The 13,892-nt window shown below is 46.7% G+C and overlaps 3 protein-coding genes across 3 annotated transcripts in view; 1 reads left to right on the forward strand and 2 right to left on the reverse strand.

The window, feature by feature from the left end:
• Positions 1–13,892, forward strand: part of LOC119162698 (transient-receptor-potential-like protein) — a 505,165-nt gene that overhangs the window by 263,517 nt on the left and 227,756 nt on the right. The window lies entirely within an intron of this gene.
• LOC142783731 (uncharacterized) lies at positions 775–3,755 on the reverse strand. The gene is made up of 3 exons (XM_075882312.1): positions 3,627–3,755; positions 2,865–3,172; positions 775–1,331 (listed from the first exon to the last, which is right to left on the reverse strand). The coding sequence occupies exons 2-3, from the start codon at positions 3,149–3,151 to the stop codon at positions 947–949; spliced, it is 672 nt and encodes a 223-aa protein (XP_075738427.1). The 5' UTR covers positions 3,152–3,172; positions 3,627–3,755; the 3' UTR covers positions 775–946.
• On the reverse strand, positions 4,530–6,562 carry LOC142784397 (uncharacterized). Its single transcript, XM_075882766.1, has 4 exons — positions 6,084–6,562; positions 5,379–5,542; positions 5,095–5,267; positions 4,530–4,558 (listed from the first exon to the last, which is right to left on the reverse strand). The coding sequence occupies exons 1-4, from the start codon at positions 6,258–6,260 to the stop codon at positions 4,530–4,532; spliced, it is 543 nt and encodes a 180-aa protein (XP_075738881.1). The 5' UTR covers positions 6,261–6,562.

The following is a 13,892-nucleotide window of genomic DNA, read 5'->3' on the forward strand; positions in this document are numbered from 1 at the left end:
ACTGCCCCCCCCCCCCCCCCTGTAACATTGAGCATCCACTTGGTAGCTTGTGTGCTCTGTCCGATTGAAGTTCGTAGCACTCGCTAAACATACGGTTTTGCAAAGGCACCAGACCATTGCAGAGTCACTGAAAATGTTACATTGCCCCAGTTTGTGTCAAAATGACACCGCTTTAATTCACAACATGTGGACTTAGTGAAATAAAAATTTATTTTTCACAGAAGAATAATTTACAAGAACACATTCAAATTTGAGGAGAATAGAAGGTATGGCAAGATGAGCCAGGGAGCACAGAAAACAAGAAAAGTGAAAAGCTGATTTGCGTGAGGAGTCAAATAATAGGTAGGCAAAGTCACTCATGAGAGAACCCTCACACTCACATTGGCATCAAGCCGCGAGTCTGAGCCAAAGTAAGTGAAGTATTTTGGCAAGTCTGAGTGAGTGAAATTGAGAAAAATTGAGAAATCGAGTTTGAGTTCCACAGAGAAAAAAGTTTGGTACCTTTTCTCTGCAACAGCAAAAGGAATGTAACCATATTTGCTTACTTGTTGTAGCTCATGCATACAAAGTTTTATAAAAATCAATTCAGTACATTTTGAGAAAAGGTAGGTTGAAGTTGAAAAACTTACAGAAAACGCACTTTGAGAAAAACAAATTTTTACATCCACATGCTGCTTACGCCAGAGGTTGCGTGGCACACTACGGTGCGGAATTTAAACCACGTGGAGTGGCTTCTCAACGTCGGGCTTCAACAGCTTCGTTCCTCAGAGTACAGTGAATTTTTTGGTGTCATGACTGCAAATTCAATTTTTTGCTGGGTTCACCCTACCATACCCCCTTAAGAGCAGCTGTCACACTGAAGAATGGGCAAGCAGTGCCATGCTAGAAAGGAGAGTGATGACGCAGCTGTGCGTCCTTGCCCGAACTGGCAGTGAAGAACAAGTGTCTAGGAGGGCTGCTTCTTTGTCAGTCCTGGTAGATTCCACTGCCAAGGAACCTGGCCAGCCGTGCTAGAAAAGTAGCTGGCGAACAACCTTCTTGCAGCACCTGCATCACCATCGTAGTTTCGTGCCTGTGTTGGAGCCATGGCAAAGAAACTGTTGTCTGGCACATGTTGCACACCATGCCGCCAGCGCCCTCCAACAACGTTTCCGAAACTGTCTTCTCTGTCCAAGAATTGATGGGCATGTGGGTTGTACAGAGTAAGGAAGTTGTGGAGGACACAGGCGGCCTTCACCACGAAGTCCACATGGCTGGGCTGCACGTTTATGGTGCGAAGCAGTATCCTCCACCTGGCAGCAGTGATGCCGAAGGCATTTTCTGCACAGCGTCTGCAGACGAAAAAGAAAAATGTTGCAACAGCGAATGAAGACGCGACACACCATGGTGCCTTCAAGGCAATGGAAAGTGCTTGCAAGATAAAAGTAGTGGTGTGGTAATGCCGAGTAGTTGTGACAGATGAGCCATTTGTCACAATGTGATGAAAGACTATTTCCCATTTAGTGCAATACTTTCTCCATTTTTTACAGCCCACTGTCAGAAAACAGTGCGAAAATGGGATGATGGAATGAACAATCCAAGTTCCGAGTTCCTTCGCCGTCGCCATCTTTGTTCACTGTTTCCTTGTAGTACGATGTACCAGCTGTCCCTTCATTACACTATTCTGTTACAGGCTGCTGCACTTGAGTATTGTACTGTAATAGTATATAGAGACAGCAAGTGTTCAACCAAATTTATTTTCATTAACCCGTTGTCGGCACAATCGCGTATGACTGAGAAAGATGGAACACCAGACGAGGGCTTATTACTGTCAACGGCAGTAGCACTATGAACTTTGGCTTGTGTACTCAGTGTTAGCAAAAGGCACTCTTTGTCCATTTCTGCATCTTTTATTTTTTCAAATGTTAACTACTGAACTTTGCTTGTATCACCACTAGTTTTTAACCGATGCTGGGCTGATTATTTTGAACCTTGTGAAATAATAGTAGTACGACAGATGCTCTACAATGGCTGGAATAGAAGCTGGAGTGAATAGAATAATACAGAAGGAGTTTCTAAATGCACCTCTTTTCCACTGTCTAAGCCACAAATTTGATCATGTGATCAACGATTACAATTTTTCCGTGAAATGTGAAACATTGCGGAGGTCATCACATGTACAGTAACACTTTTTCATGATGTGCGCTCAGACTGCCCAACCTACTGCATGGTAATATGAGGTGATCTGCAAAATGCAAGTTGATTAAGATCTTTGCTCAGCAATGTCTGGCCGTAGTCAAAGCATTCGAGGCGCTTTCATCAATAGAATCAACCTCAAATGCTGTAACTACACAAATATTTATGATGAGTGTGAACAGCATAAGTCATGTATGAAATGCAGCAATGACTTTATCACAAGTCTCATCATATAATTTTCTCACTGAAACACATGGTGTGTGCACCTACTATACAAAGACTAACTGCAGGTAGATGTATCCAACATATTGTGCTACTTGCTGGTGACCATTTAGCACAAGTCAACCCTGCACAAAGAGCTTTTTTCGTGAAGTGATCGTAACGCTTTATTTTTGACGGACACAATCTTCTCAGCACTAAGATAATGCAGAGTATCTCCTAAAACTTGGCTACTACTGCCCTGTTTGAAAGCTTAATTTCATGTGCGCAGTTTTAACAGAAAATAGTGCCTATTTTGTGGTAACTCGGTGCTCCAGCACTCCTTCCCACAGCAGAAAAGTTCTGCAAATGCCCTTGGTTGACTAAGATCCACAGGTTAAGCTATCGTGTTCAATCGCACGTGATGGGCCTTTTTGCGAATGAAGGCTATGAAGACATGAGGTTAACGAATCAGAGAAACAATCCAATACCTTGCTCGGCTGAGCCTGTAGTTGAAAATCCTCATAGTGTCATTGAGGCATTTTGCGGGGTAAGGCCTCATGAAGTCCTTACGAAGCTGGAATGCCTCGTCTCCCACAAAGGCATAAGGCACACATGTGGAAGTGCCTGGTAGGGTGCCAACTGCTGGAATGTCAAGGCGGCCTTTAGAGAGGTCACAACCAAAGGATGATTCCTTGAATATTCCCCCATCGCTTTGGCGGCCTTCTGCACCGACGTCCACAAGCACATATTTGCAATCGCTGTCCACCACAGCCATCAGCTCTATGGAAAATGTGCCCTGAAACAATAAACACGACAAAAAATCCAGATCATGACCTATCTGTACAGCCACAGTGAATAACAGCAGTACAATAATTACTATCTATGTTAAGGTTTCACGTATCTTCAAAAGTGTGGCATATATAACAACTATTTGCTTAAACGGAGGCAGTCAGTCTGGTGATTTACTGCACTAAAATTGTACAGTACACCAAGTTACTAAAGACGCAACACCACTTGTGTATGCTTCACACCATGTGTCCACTCTGACTTTGTGAACCCTGTAATTTTACTGCAGTTTAGAATCATCCAAAAACTAACTAGACGAATATCTAATTTTGCCAATCTGATGATTCCAGTTTTCTGATCTGCTCTTCTATGTTCATGTTGCACTTATCAGCTACAGTATTTGTGCAAGCATAAATGAAAAATTTAGTTGAGAATGCACAGGGAGAATCCAGGTGAGCTTTTACCTTATAGTTGAAGAATTTGCTGCCAGATTTTGGTGGACATACAATAGCAACATGCTTCCCGTCAACGGCACCCAAGCAGTTCGGGAACTGCCACCGTGAATGAAATCCTTTGGCAATACAGTGCCAGTCTGCTTTGGTAGGTGTCTGGAAGTACAAACAAAAAATGTCGTACTTTAACAAGAAAGAACCTATAATGCAACAAAACAAATATGCAGAGAGCACATTATTAGAAGCAATGATTTTCAAAACGGTGTTCAGCAAAATCCGTTCGAATAAAAGCCACGTACTTTACACTGCTGTCATGCGACTCTCGCCACTTTTCTTTCTCTCATTACAAGAGTCCCTCATTAAACAGAGGCAGTCGATCTGGTGATTTACTGCACTTAAGTTGTACAGTACACCAAATTACAAAAGATGCATGAAGTTAGGAAAGACGCAACACCACTCGTGTGCTTCACACCATGTGAACCTTGTAATTTTACTGCAGTTTAGAATCGTCCAGAAATCAACTAGACTAATACCTCATTTTGACCATCTGGTGATTTCAGTTTTCTGATCTCCTTTTCTATGTACATGTTGCACTTATCAGCTACAGTATTTGTGTAAGCATAGATGAAAAATTTAGCTGAGGATGCACAGAGAGAATCCAGGTGAGTCCACTAAGCTCCCCAACAATTCATGGCTGAGAAAAAATAACTTAAACATTGTGCTGGGCTAGTTAGAATATGGAACTCTGATGAATTTGCAGTGCTTATGCAAAAAAAGGGAAAAACACAGACACAGAAGAAAGAAAAATATTGAATTATGCTGTAAAATAAGTTCAATTTACAGACGTCTTGTAACAACGTTTAAAACGCACGACTAGTACGACTACACATTTCATCATCATTACATCCTGGTGGATCACAGAGCAAGGAGAGCTTGCTGGTATCCTGGCAGGAATTTAGAGAAAAAGTGGGCCTGGGCTTATCACATTGTGAGAAGGTATGTTAGATTGCGAAAAAAGGATGCAAAGAGTTGGGAAGTGCAGCCAAGTATTACAAAAGGTTAGGTGCAGTGAGTGGTATGAGTGTACCTGCAGGTTTTTTAAACACATGCAAGATATTAGAAGTAACAAATACACAAAAGAGTGGCCTACTCTTTGGGCAGAAGAGTCGTGTTTCAAGAAACCAGCAGGGTGGCAGTGAGCATTTATTCTGGATGCATAAGTTTGCAATGCATATTGTGGTCTATCATGTGTTCCCTGCTTGTATTGGGAAACAATTTATTGCTGTCTATCCACCGTGATGGCTCAAATCTATGCGTATACCTCAACGCAACAAAATTCTCTTTACATCACTAGTTGCCGTCAGTCAAGCTTTGGTGAACATGTATTGCAGCAATCAAAAAATATGTGCCATCTCCTCTCTGATTACGAGTTCTCACTTCAATTTAAGGCTGAACCTATCCATGCTGCTTCCAGGCTTACCTATCAGGTAACCAACATCAAAGTGGAATTGCGAACCGCTTACCTTCATGACATGATTTTTTAGCCTTTCCCAGATTGCTTCGCATGTTTCATGAATGCACAAGCGGGCAGTTTCGATTCCCACTCGATACGCCAGAGCAACAGAGGGGATATCTTGCCCTGATGCAAGGTAACTGAAACAATAAACATGAAACAATGAAAAAATAACGTGATTCAAAGCTATCTTTTTTGGCACTTACATTCAGTTAATGCTATGTGGCATGTTTTACCTCAATATCACTAACCTCAAGGTTATTGCAAGCCGTTCACCAGGCTCGAGAGTTTCCCTCGACACGTGGATTTTTGTCAGGTCCAGAGCAACGAATCTGAGCAGCACATCAAAAAGTGCTGGCGTCATTCGATAGAACTTAAAAAAAAATCCATGATCGCCTTCGCGCATCCGTTTCATCTGTTGAAAACAAAAACAGATTACAGTGATTGAACAGATTCTTACAGAGAAAAAAAAAATGAACGGGAACCAGCAATGTACCTCTCTTAACGCCGAATCCCTGATCGAACATTCAAGCACATGTGAAATTTCAGATATAATACAGTATTCCTTGGGTGGAATTTTCTCTGCAGCTTTCATTTTATAGCTGAATATGCCCTACGAGTAAATGCATAGAAGTTTGCTGGGGCATACATGCAACATTTCCCAATTGGCTGTGCACTCACTTGCTACTAAAACAAAACGCTTCAAGAGGTCATGGGGTTTGAATACAACATACGTATTATAACTGCTCTATTGTCAAAGGCGTGGTCATCACTCGCTTGGTTTATTTGTTTTCCTTGCATGTTTATTGGTATATCGTATTATTGGCTTTATTTATTTTGCTTTCATTTTATGTCATAGGTGTCATTGCTGTTTATTTCAGTCAGGAGTGATCGAACAGCACGACGTCACGTTAAAATGAGACTGAACGAGGTCAAGAAAGAGCTGAAGAACTTACCGCAGTGTGGTAGAGGCCTTCTTGCTTACGCGCCAAGAAAACAGGGCGAATCCACCAACGGCGAGGCTGCCGCTGCTCGCGTACTTGCTTCCTCTTTTTTATGAGCAGCATGAGGAGCACGAGTGTCGAAGTGAAAACTGTTGTATTCCTGCGGGAAACTGCCGACACCGCAGGCATGGTTGCGAGAAACGCACGAGGAAAGCTTCGTGAAGCAGTCAAACACACGTCCACCCGTCAACAGTAGCACACACGGAGAAAGAACAGCAATTGGCGCGAAGAGCTGATGTTGATGTGGATGACACGCGAATACAGTCGACACTATTGGCTTGATTTCTAATGAACAGTCTAAATAATTAAGAAAAGTGTCAATTCAAATATAAAATATACTATTTTGATTTAAAAAAGCTCCTCCATGGCATGAATAAGAGTAACAAATGTTTGAAAAGTCAATCTTTTCAGGCAATGCTTTGGCAGTTTCACATCAAAAGCTCTGGCAACACTGCGCGTCAGCTAGGCGCGACGCGAGCAGGCGCGAGTGCCGACGCGTACCAGTGGTTGCGCGCCCTTTTCCTCCATAGGCGCGACTAGACGCTTTTGACGCGTAGGCGCAGGCGTACGCGTGCCAGTGGTTGGCACTTTATGCTCGACGTCCACGTACATAGCGAGCATATCGGCAAGCGTCTTGTTGAAACGTTTCGTCAAGCCGTTTGTCTGGAGGTGGTAGGCTGTCGTACGGCGATGACAGGTGTGGCTGAAACGCGATATCTGTTGTGTGAGCTCTGCAGTGAACGCCGTTCCTCTGTTGGTAATGAGGACCTCAGGTGCGCCATGAGAGAGAATGATGTTCCTCACAAAGAATCTTGTGACCTCTAGTGCACTCCCTGACGGTAACGCTTTCATTTCTACGCAGAGCGTCAGGCAGTTCGTAGCCACCACAACCCATTTGTCGCGTTCGACGACGTCGGGAACGGACCAAGCAGGTTCATAGCGATTTGCTGAAAGGGCTTCAATGGGGGGTCAATTGGCTGCAGGAGTCCAGCCGGCCTAACAGATGAGGTCTTGCGCCGTTGACAGTTTCGGCAGGTTCTTGCATAGTGAGCGACGTCGGCGTTGAGACGTGGGCAGTAGTATTTTTCCCGGATTCTTGATAAAGTACGAGTGAATCCAAGATGTCCGGCGGTCGGCTCGTTGCGAGACGCCTGCAAAATATCTTGCCGCAGATTGCGTGGTAGGACTAAAAGTTATGTCGATCTATTTGGTGCAAAGTTCTTCCAGAGTATGAGATTGCGGAGGCACAGGGACGAGATGACACACCTGTACATCCTGGGTGGCGTATCGGTCTGACTCTCCAAGAAGTCAATGACGCTGCGTAGCTCGGGATCTGCGCGTTGTTTGTCTGTGAAGTCACTCGCACTGATTAGCCCGAGAAAACCGTTGTCGTCACGGTAGTTAGGTGCAGTTGGTTCAAAGGGTGCTCTTGACAGGCAGTCTGCGTCTGAATGTTTTCTGCTCGACTTATAGACCACTGTTACGTCAAACTCCTGTAACCGCAAGCTGCAATGAGCTAAGCGACCGTACGTATCCGTGTGCGTGACCAGAGGCATCTGGCTACAGATGGCATCGGCATAAGTCACCACTGTGGGCTGCGGCACTGGTTGCAAAACCGTCTGGGTCGGAAATGTTCCGAGCACCTGATGCAGCTCGTCGCGAATGACGTTTATCAGAGGTGCGTCGTGTGGGCTAGCCGCAGGGAGCGATTTCTGAAGTTCCTCGCGGATTATGGTCCGTATAGTTAGCGACGACTATGGGCGTCTAGTGTATCGAAGTCCACGTCACCCGAAGAAACAGCTGGCAAGCTGCGGTTGTATTGTCTGGCTTGCAGGTCAAGTATTTTTTTTCAATTGTGTCCGCCTCTGTCACAAATTCTGCAACTGTCTTTGGTGGGTTGCGAATGAAGCCGACGAACAACGATTCCTTCATGGCTCGCATCAGGTACTGGAGTTTCTTTTCCTCAACCATATCGTCGTCTATGTGTCGGAAGGTTTTCTGCATTTCCTCGACTAACACAGTTACAGGCTCATTATGGTGCTGTTGACAGGTCTGGAGCATGGCTTTAGCCTGTTTCTTTCGGTAGGCATGTGGGAATGTAGATGCCAGTCGTCTTTTTAAAATTTCCAAAGTTGTCAGGGAAGTCTTGTGGTTTTCATACCAAGTTTGGTCGGAGTCTTCCAGAGAGAAAAAGACGTTGCGCAGCTTGTCTTCTTCCGACCACTTGTTATACAATGCGACTCGCTCGAACCTGTCCAGCCATTCTTACGAGTCCTCGAAGGCGGAGCCATGAAACTTCGGTGGTTCTTTCCGTTGTTGGAACGTAAACGTAGTAGGAGCAGTGGCGTTTGTCATCGTTGTTGGAGGATGGCCTTCCACGTGTCGTACAGGGTCTCGCAACAGTCCGTACTCCGGAGGAAGTCCCAGGCGCCTCCGACTGGTTCGAATTTCTTCCGAGTTTTCTACCTTCACTGCTTCGGTGCGGTTGTCTTTGCGTAAGAGGTTAGCTTCACGGCTTGAAGGAGGTTGATTGATATGTGGGGTCTAACGTCCCAAAACCACCATATGATTATGAGAGACGCCGTAGTGGAGGGCTCCGGAAATTTCGACCACCTGGGGTTCTTTAACGTGCACCCAAATCTGAGCACACGGGCCTACAACATTTCCGCCTCCATCGAAAATGAAGCCGCCGCTGCTGGGATTCGAACCCGCGACCTGCGGGTCAGCAGCCGAGTACCTTAGCCACTGGACCGCCGCGGCGGGGCAGGCTTGAAGGGGGTGCTCAAACCATAAGCACCTCCACCAAATGTTACATTTACGCGGCGGTCTTGGCCCTGCTGGGACTCCGGGTCCTGCCGGTCTCGTTTTCGGTAGCTGGCCCCGTCGCAGGATCCATCGTCCAACAATTCAGCGAGAAGAAGCGCCCGAACGAACGACAGAGATTTATTTACATGTGGAGAAGTGGTCAACTGATCCAAAGAGAGAAGAGTGAAGAGATACAAAACGTCTTCGGCATTTTATAGCGCCGCGTTGCCGACACTGGGCGCACTGTCCGCATCGTCAGCCAATACGGTGGCTCCGGCACCTCGGCCACGAGAGAGGGGGAAACACACCTCACAACACATGGAGTGGCACAACCTAACACGAGGTCCATATATGGTCACGGCGCCCTAAAATGTTGCCAAACATGGTCACGAACGCACAGCAGATTCCGGAGTTCTCCCGGCGAGAGGGGGAGCCTGAATGGGGAGGTGGGGGTGGACGACACAGTCGGTCAAGAACCGGTTCTCCCCCAAACTCCTGTTGCTTGGTTCCCTAGGGCCGGTCGTAACAGTCTCTCGCGCGGGGGGGGGGGGTAAAGATCTCGATGGGCTGAGGTTTGCAGCCACTGTCCGGAGAGATCAGCGCCGGCAGTCGGTTTGGTGACGACCGTCTTTGATGAAGTAGAGGGCACCACCTGCTTCATTGTGGGCTCAACAGACATCACATACGCACATGAAAACACAACTACTCAGCCGGTGAGCGCCGGACAATTCCGCCAAACTCCACCAGGCAATTTTCCCCTTTAACTGATCTTAAAGGAAATACACAATTTATTCAAAATGTTACTCACACGTTAAGGTGACACAAAACAACAACACTGGAAGCACACCGAACCCGAAACCCTGGATAGTCGTGTCTTCAATGTTTTCAAACAAGTACCTCTAAAAGAGTAAAAAAAAAGAAACAATCACTAGCTCTTGTCTAGGTCAGGAAAAAAAATGCCAGAATTCTCGAGACATCCTCTCGCGTCAGGGGCATCGACTTAAGCCATCAGCATTGCCATGGAGTACACCCTTTTTGTAGCGTATTTCAAACGTATATTGTTGCAAAACGAGGCTCCAACGCAGCAGGCGGCCGTTCTTAGAGGACATGGTCTGTAGCCAGGTGAGAGGACAATGGTCCACTTCGACAATGAACTTGCTTCCGGCAATATACCAAGCCAGTTTCTGGACTGCCCAAACCAAGCACGCACATTCCTTTTCGCTAGCGCTGTAAACCTGCTCGCGAAGGGTGAGTTTCCGGCTAACATAGAGGGCGGTATGCTCTTCATCCCCCTCATCCCTTTGACTAAGAACTGCCCCCATGCCTCTATCACTAGCGTCGCATTGGACTATGAAAGGCCTCGAGTAGTCCGGTGAACTAAGCAAAGGTTGGCTCGACAAGGCTTCTTTCAAAACGCGGAAAGCCTTTTCTTTCTCCTCATCCCAGTCGACCATTTGGGGCTCGGTCTTGCGCAACGCGTCAGTAAGAGTGCTGGCAATGTCGGAATATCTAGGGACGTACTTACGATAGTAACCAGCTATTCCAAGAAAAGCCCGAATATCGGTTTTCGTTCGGGGCTGGGGAAAGTCTCGGATAGCTGCCACTTTCATTTCAGAGGGACGGCGATGCCCTCGACCGATAACATGCCCGAGATAGAGTACCTCTGCTTGTGCTAGCTGACACTTTGGCGCCTTTACCGTTAAACCTGCTTCGCGTAGGCGTGTCAATACTGCTCTCAAATGCGCCAAGTGTTCTGACCAGGACGAGGAAAACACAGCGACGTCGTCCAAGTAAGGCAATGCGAAGTCCTCTTGACCCCGCAAAACCTTATCCATTAAGTTTGAAAAAGAGTAAGGCGCGTTCTTTAGGCCGAAACTCAACACTTTAGGACGGAATGTCCCCAATGGTGAAATAAATGCAGCATACCGGCTCGCCCTCTCGGTGAGTGGCACCTGCCAGTAACCTCTCACTAGGTCTAGCGTTGAGATAAATTCCGCGCTGCTTACCCTCTCGACGCGTTCCTCAATGTGGGGAATTGGGTATGTCTGATCCTTGGTGATGAGGTTTAACTTACGATAGTCCACGCAACGACGCGGATCTTTGCCGGGTACCTCCACAAGAATTAACGGGGAAGTGTAATCACTTTCACACGGCTCAATCACGCCCAATTCCAGCATCCTGTTAACCTCTGCTTTTATTAGCTCAAGCCGGCGAGGTGTCACCCGATACGTCTTAGATCTTACCGGTTCCGACGAGGTAAGCTCTATGTCATGAGTGAGGACGGATGTCCGGCCTGGCTCGCTTACAAATCCGTCTTGAAACTCGGTCAAAAGACCACGCAATTCCTGCTTCTGCTTCATTGTCAGCTGTGACTTTGATACTAAATCCTCAACTCTTTTCTCGATCGGGACTTCGTCCGATTCGGGAGCTAATTCAGGAATTTCTGCCGGAACCTCTTCCGGAACATTTAAAGTCATGTTCACGATGGCTTCCCTCTCTTTATAGGGTTTGAGTAAGTTGCTATGATACACCTGGTGTACCTTACGACTTCCTGGTAATTTTACCACATAGTTGGTGTCAGACAATTTTCGAGTAATCTCGGCCGGGCCGACCCATTGCACTTCAAGCTTATTCTTTTGGGAGGGCCTCAACAACATGACCCTGTCTCCTACAGCAAAGTGTCGCGCTTTAGCTGTCCGATCGTAGTAAAGCTTAGCCTTCTGCTGTGCTTTGGTCATCGCACTCTCGGTCAGTTCTTGGGCTTTTGTTAGACGATCCAATAAGGTGAGGACATATTTCACTACTACAGGATCATCACCCTGACCTTCCCACGACTCTCTCAGCATACGAAGAGGAGACCACAGTCTGCGGCCGTAAACAAGTTCCGCTGGCGTAAACCCTGTTGTCTCATGTGGTGCAGTTCTTAGTGCAAACATTGTTGCAGGTAAGCACATTTCCCAGTCAGTTTTTCGTTCAAAACATAAGGCTCTTAACACTCGCTTCATCACGGAGTGAAGCTTTTCTATCGAGTTCGACTGCGGATGGTACACTGAACTATGCAATAATTTCACGCCACACAGCTCTAGAAAGGTTGTCGTTAAGGCACTCGTGAAAATGGTGCCCTGGTCTGATTGTATCTCGGCAGGAAAGCCTACCCGGGCAAACACGGACAGAAGTGCGTTCACTACTTCCACGGAACTTAGCTCTTTTAGCGGGACCGCCTCTGGAAATTTAGTAGCTGGGCAGATTAAGGTCAGGATGTGACGGTAGCCTGAAGTTGTCTTGGGCAAAGGACCTACTGTGTCAATTACCAACCGAAGAAAGGGCTCCGTGATTACGGGTACCAGCTTCATTGGAAACTTCGCCTTATCTCCCAGCTTACCCACTCGCTGACACACATCGCAAGATTTTACAAACCTCTCTACATCTTTAAAGCATCCAGGCCAGTAGTATTCCTGTAAAAGACGATTTTTCGTCTTCTTTACGCCTAAGTGGCCTGACCATGATCCTCCATGCACCAAACTAAGCAAATCCTGACGATACGCCTGAGGTACGACTACCTGGTCAAACTCTACTCCTCGCCTATCTAGATATTTTCGATAGAGTATGCCGCTCCTCTCTTGGAATCTCACATTTCGTTTGGCGATTCCCTCTTTCGAACTGTCCTGGAATTGCTTAAGCGTCGGGTCCCCCTTTTGTTCGGTTATTAATGAAGCGGGGCTCACCTGCAGCAGCCGACTGAAATTATCCGAAGTTGGCATGACACACAACTCTTTTGTATTTCCTAGTACCTGGAATGTGTCACCCTCTGTGCTATCCTCTGTACTACCAGGAATCGGCTTGGGAGCAACGGCATTTTCTATTTGCTCGGTCAACGAGGCGAAATTGACCCCTTCCAATTCGGGAGGAGGTTCATCGTCACCTTTAGGAATGGTTGCCTCCGCGACTACGGCTTCTGCAGCCTATTCTCGCACAAGTCGATTTGTTACCGTGGTGTCCAACTCGCAACCAGGCCCGTTGTCGATTTGAGGCTTGTTTGCCTCAGTGAATGTTGCTCTCGCAGACAGCGCACGTGCCTTCGTTCTAGTCAGTGCCTGCACTATGCCTTCTCCCAACGTTAGACCTTTCTCCTTCAGCGTTTGATCTGACTTATTTGAAAATAAGTAAGGACACTGAGGGGGTAGATATGGCGATACCGCGGCTTCCGTTTCCAACGTACCAAATGCGCCTTTAAGGACAACTTTAGCTACGGGGAGGCACTGACTGTTTGCTTCTACGGCTTGTCTAATCCAGGCACAGTCTCCTGAATACTGTCCGGACTGAACAAAAGACGGGTGAACTACGTCCATAGTGGCTGCGGAGTCTCTAAGAACCCGACACTGCTTGCCATTCACGGTAAGGTCGTACATATAGGGCTCTAACAACTTCATCTTCTCGTCGGCTTCATTTATAGATAAAAAGGCCACCTTTTCTTTCGGGCAATGTTTCGTGAAGTGCTCCGTTTCGTGGCAATTGAAACAAGCCGCCGGTTTTTTTCGCCTCAAATTTCCTTTTGCTTTCCTCTGCCGACGCCCCATGGTTAGGTGCCTTGTTTTCCTCACCCTTTTGTGCGACACTTGTCGGTTGTTTTCTAAACGGCGCCTTATTCGGTAGTAGGAATTTTTTCCTTTTAGGCTCGCTGTTTGCCCCGAGGGCGCGGCGCGTAACGAATTCTTCAGCGAGCTCTGCGGCTTTCGTTACGGTGTTCACGTCCGGTCTATCCTGCACCCAGAACCTCACCTTTTCTGGTAACCTTTGATAGAATTGTTCCAGACCGATACACTCGAGCACCTTGTCATGATTCCCATACGCCTTTGCCTCTTTGAGCCACTCCCCCATGTTGGCCATTAACTTGTAAGCCAACTCCGGGTATGAATCATTGTTCTCTTTTACAGCGTTGCGAAATTTTTGTCTGAA

Source organism: Rhipicephalus microplus, chromosome 2 (assembly GCF_043290135.1).
Source record: "Rhipicephalus microplus isolate Deutch F79 chromosome 2, USDA_Rmic, whole genome shotgun sequence".
Classification (NCBI taxonomy): domain Eukaryota; kingdom Metazoa; phylum Arthropoda; class Arachnida; order Ixodida; family Ixodidae; genus Rhipicephalus; species Rhipicephalus microplus.